Raw genomic sequence first — 4,926 nt, 5'->3', positions numbered from 1 at the left:
CGCCGTGGCCGCCGTCGTGGGGCGTGTCGCCGTTCATCTGCACGTTCTCCCCACCCGAGTACATGTTTTTCCTAGACCGGGACACAGCATGTCAGAGAACCAAGAGGAACCTCAAAGAGCCCAGCCAACCACCAGCTGTGTTATTGTGTGCCTACAACATCATCTCAAAAGGTACAGACTCCCAGGAACATCCTGCCTCCCTGAAAATATCTCCAGGCCTTTCTAAATAGTGACAGCCAGGTGCAGGTCACTCCATACACCTGGCACAACCAGAACACTGCCTCTTCCCATCCCCTCTCCACACCTCACGCCCACTGTCCCTGGCCAGCAGCCCCTCTCCTGCTATTACCTCTTATCTGAAGAAGGGAGAGACTTGGGGGGCTCTATCCTAATGGCTGGATCCCATTCCCCAGGGGGGAGCACAATGACTTCATCCAGAAATTCATCGATGCCTGCGATCAGGTCCTGACGGTCCTTGGCTTTATAGGCAATGTCATGGAATACCTGCAAGGAAAAGAGACTCCTCGTGGGAAAGGTTTGCATTTTCTGTGGCACTGGCTCCCAAAGCAGCTGCTGAGTTCTACAAAATCAACTTAACTCCTTCTCAGAAACCTCTAAGAAAGTATCAGGACATGTGCCACAAGGAGGTGTGACCCTCAGAAAGCCCCTTTCTTTGGCTGGATAACAACAGAGATTCTTCCTTTTAGGCATATATCTAATTTTAAGGAAACCATTTATTTCTAAGCTTTAAAAATGTTAGTAAAGCAATTATCTATATCATTAATGCAAAAAAGTTTTCTTCTACATAAGGACTTTCAATTACACTTGTAGAAGACACTTTGACAAAGCCACCTACTTCAGTCTATCAAACCCAGATTCATTTTCAGCCCTGTGACACAGAACTGATAACAATATTTACTCAAAAACAACATCATAAACTGGTTTTAGTGAAAGGCCTGGTATTAATCATGAAGAACAAATGAGAAAAGGTGTGGGGAGGAAAGCATTAATGCTGAATTTTATAGGAATCTTCTGGGCTGTGTGGAGAGGAGGTGGATCAGTGCGTGTGACAGACGAGCTGGTGGCAGGAAGGGACTCTGGGGCTGTGGGAAGCAGCCCAGTGAGTGACAGAAAGCTGTAGAGCTGGGAGCAGCTGAGCTGTGATGAAGGAGCTGTAGGGAAGAAAGGAGCTGTAAATGAATCCTGAAAGGCTAGCCACGGCAGCAAGGAGGGGCCAGCTGCTCCTGGCTACACATGAACACTGCCAGTGCTCAGAACACAGTGCCACACACAGCACCACATGGGGAAAACGGTGCTGTGGGCATCACCTGCACATCCCTAGCTGTGGGATTCTGGGATGGCAGAATGGGACACAAGGTGCAGAACACAACAGAATACATTCAACAATTAATTCACAGTTGATATGAAAGAGTGATCACCAGCAGGACAATACACACGGCACACAAACCTCTCCTAGAGTCATGCTTTTAACAAACACAAAGCCAGAGGCAGTAATTTTGTCAACAGATGGAATTAGGAGGTAACATGGGTATTTCAGCTGTATGTGAATGCTCCTTACCTGTTGACCAGGCTGGAGGGAAGGACACTGTTACTTGGGAGAACCATTTCCCACTGGAGATGCCAAGACACTTACCTCATCTGACATCAGCGTGGCAATGGCTCGGCCGATCTCATGATAGGACTTGGCTTTGCCCTTTGGTCCCAGCAGAATGAAGAGAAATCTGACAAAACCAAGAGATTGTTCCCACTTAGGATGGCAAAATCAACTGGTTATTGCCTATACAACACCTAGACAGAAATTTGACCTGAAATTTGTGGTCCTTGTTAGAGATCTGGAGGCTGCCAGTGGCCTCAAGCTATCTTTGGACCAGAGGTTACACCCTGTGGCCCACCATGGCCTGTGCACCACGAAAGCCTGTCCACCTCCGTGGGGATTTGTTCCATGGAATCACAGAACAGTGTGTGTTGGAAAGGATCCTAAAGGCTACCTACCCCCTCTACTAGCCAGGTTCCTCCAAGCCCTGTCCAACCTGGCCTTGGACACTTCTTTTTCCACATGATCTCTTTGGTAAGCAACTACATCCAAGTCACTGCTGAAGAGTTTAAAAAACACCATGGTATGAAATCTTTGGAAGTGCAAACATACAGATGAAATAACCTCACCAGAAGCACCTATCCCCTTCCAAGGGCTGGATTAAATATTATTTTATCTCCTAACTCAAATATGATGAGGTACTAAGTTGAATGGCTTATGAGGAGTATTATATCCAAACAAGCACTTTCTGTTCAAGAGAATCTAGAGTCCTAAAAGAGAAAAGCAGCAAGTTAGTAGCACAGGATCCATAAATACATATTGATTGGCATTACTACACAACACCTCTTAATTGAGTCCTTCACGAGGTGTTTGAGTGTTTTACTGGAGGTTCACAGGGAGGTGAGTAAGCCACACACACCCAGGTCATGTCCTCTGCTCTCCTCCCACCTCCTGGAACTTTCCCTGCTTTACCAGCTCTTACAAAATAACACTCAAGAAAAACTGTTCCTCAGCCAACTCTTTCCAAACACCAGGATGCAAATTAGCCAAACATATTAATATGTTAAAAAAAGGAGGTTCATAACTTCAGGAGCTGCTGCTTGGCATTCTCCTTGTTTTCCAGGAGAACCAGGCACTTCCATAACCTTCTTCTGCAATAACCCCAACCAGCTGGCTCTTTTCCAGCACAGAGCAGCAGCATCTGAATGCTCCTGTGCTACTAAAACACTCCTGAAAACAAGGAGACTGCGGCATTTTCCAAATTCTTTGCCCTAATTCAGCTCAGATCTGCCTTCAGTGGGTAGAACAAGATCTTTTCACGGGCCAGACATTACAAACACAAAAACAATAATGCATTTTAGTGGCTGTAGCATTAATATGCAGACAGGACTGTTTCTTCATGCAGAAAACCCCAATCTTAATTGTATAGGCCATATTTTACAGGATTACCAGAAGACATTGTGTCAGATCTTATTGGTGGGCAATACATTCACACTTCATTTATTGGTTAGTACATGGTATTTTGCACGTCTATCAAACCTCTGTATTTATAGCTAGTTTATATATTTTTCTACTGATTCCCATAGGACAGATCTTATTGTTTATGCAGGTGCTAATTGTTTTTCACCTAAGAATAAGTTGTGTTAACAAACCTTTCATACCTAAGATTGTTTTTGGATGGGAACTTGTAAATTACTCAGCTGTGCTTAGAAGAAATGACAGGCTAGCTATAAATTTAACAGAGCAGGCCTGATTTGATGAGGCCTTTCTTCTATAATTCTTTTATCTGTCTACAACAAGTGGCCTGAACTAGAGTATGTGTGCATAGATTTATTATCATTTAGTTATGAACATTTCCAGCCACAAAAGCCCTCACTCCATGCTGTGCCATACTCCTCCTCTTCCTCTGCTGAAGGCCACTCAAGAATTCCTCCCTGCTTCACACAATACATGCTGAGTTATCCAATGTCCTAACATTTCTGACACCTAACATTGCTAATAATGCTGCAAGGCAGGGAATGGGAGGTTCCACCAAGCTCAAAGCCTCTCAGAAGTATTAATAAAATGCAATGTTTCTCTCAATGCACTGCTAGAACAGCAACTCCATAAGGGCTGAAGGCACCTGAACAAAAGAATCTCAGTCAAGTCCTGGGGGAAAAGTGCCTTTGCAGTGAAAAGCCTCCAGTGGGAGGCCAGGGAGGACCAGATCTGCCCCTCGCTCCCCACGTACCTTGGGCAAGTTACCTCACTTCATTTGAGACCTGCAGACATCGGCCTTTCCCAACTCTGCACACCAGACTGTGCAAGTCTGTGCAGCTTATCTCCAAAAAACATCTTCTCCTGGCTCACTCCTCATCTTTCTTCCCATCTTCACTGCATTAAACAGCAGCCTTGAACACACGATTGTGCATTGCTCTGATGAAAATACAAAGCCATTCCCAAGCCATGTTGTCAGCTCAGGGTTCCCCCAGATGAGGAGTCCCAAGCACTGTGGGATTAAATTTGACACAAGAAAACCAAAGGCCTTAAAGGTTTTTTCAATGTGACCAGTAAAAAGAAAACTCAGGAAAGGCTGGGATATCTCTGTTCCAACTGCATATCCCTGATGTTTCTATTACTAGCCCCTGTGCTCTGGAGCCAGGCTGGGAGAGCTGGGGGTGATCAGCCTGGAGAAGAGGAGGCCCCAGGGAGACCTCCGAGCTCCTTCCAATGCCTAAAAGGGCTACAGGAGAGCTGGAGAGGGACTTGGGACAAGGACCTGGAGTGACAGGACAAGGGGGAATGGTTTCCAACTGACACAGAGCAGGGTTAGATGGGATATTGGAAAGAAATTCTTCTTGTGAGGGTGGTGAGGCCCTAGCACAGACTGCCCAGAGAAGCTGTGGCTGCCCCTGGATCCCTGAAAGTGTTCAAGGCCTGGTTGGACAGGGCCTGGCGTAACCTGGGCTAGTGGAAAGTGTCCCTGCCTGTGGCAGGGGGTTGAAACAAGATGGGCTTTGAGTTCCCTTCCCTTCCAACCCAAACCATTCCCTGCTTCTCTATCTGCAGTTGCTGAAGAGCAGGAAATGTTCACCTAACACAGCACCCCAGACAGAGGGACTGGACTAGCCCTGAGACAAAACCTGAGTGTTTAACCCCCTCCTGCCCTACATAAAACCAAGGAGGGAAGCACACAGGTCACACTGGCAGTACTGAGAGAGCTGGCCCACGCCAGGGCTGAACCCCAGGGGCTGCGCAGCGCCCAGCTGGCACCTGCACTTTTACCAGGGAATCAACAGCTGAACCAAATAAAAGGAGAGGCCCCACAGGACAGAAGGCTGGGTATGCCAGAGGCTCCCGCGCCCTGCAGTCTGCGGGCTGTAAGTGCAGGC

General features: G+C 46.9%; 1 protein-coding gene across 2 annotated transcripts in view; it reads right to left on the bottom strand.

Annotated features, from left to right (window-relative positions):
- SLC4A4 (solute carrier family 4 member 4) overlaps positions 1 to 4,926 on the bottom strand; it is a 117,563-nt gene that overhangs the window by 29,174 nt on the left and 83,463 nt on the right. For both annotated transcript variants that reach the window (XM_014310375.2, XM_031063646.1), the window contains exons 9-11: positions 1,655 to 1,742; positions 350 to 504; positions 12 to 71 (exon numbers count right to left, since the gene is read on the bottom strand). In XM_014310375.2, coding sequence (XP_014165850.1) covers positions 12 to 71; positions 350 to 504; positions 1,655 to 1,742 — 303 coding nt within the window. The remainder of the gene's footprint in view (positions 1 to 11; positions 72 to 349; positions 505 to 1,654; positions 1,743 to 4,926) is intronic.

This window comes from Geospiza fortis, unplaced genomic scaffold, assembly GCF_000277835.1.
Source record: "Geospiza fortis unplaced genomic scaffold, GeoFor_1.0 scaffold909, whole genome shotgun sequence".
NCBI classification, from domain to species: domain Eukaryota; kingdom Metazoa; phylum Chordata; class Aves; order Passeriformes; family Thraupidae; genus Geospiza; species Geospiza fortis.
This window is presented reverse-complemented; position numbering and strand designations above follow the sequence as displayed.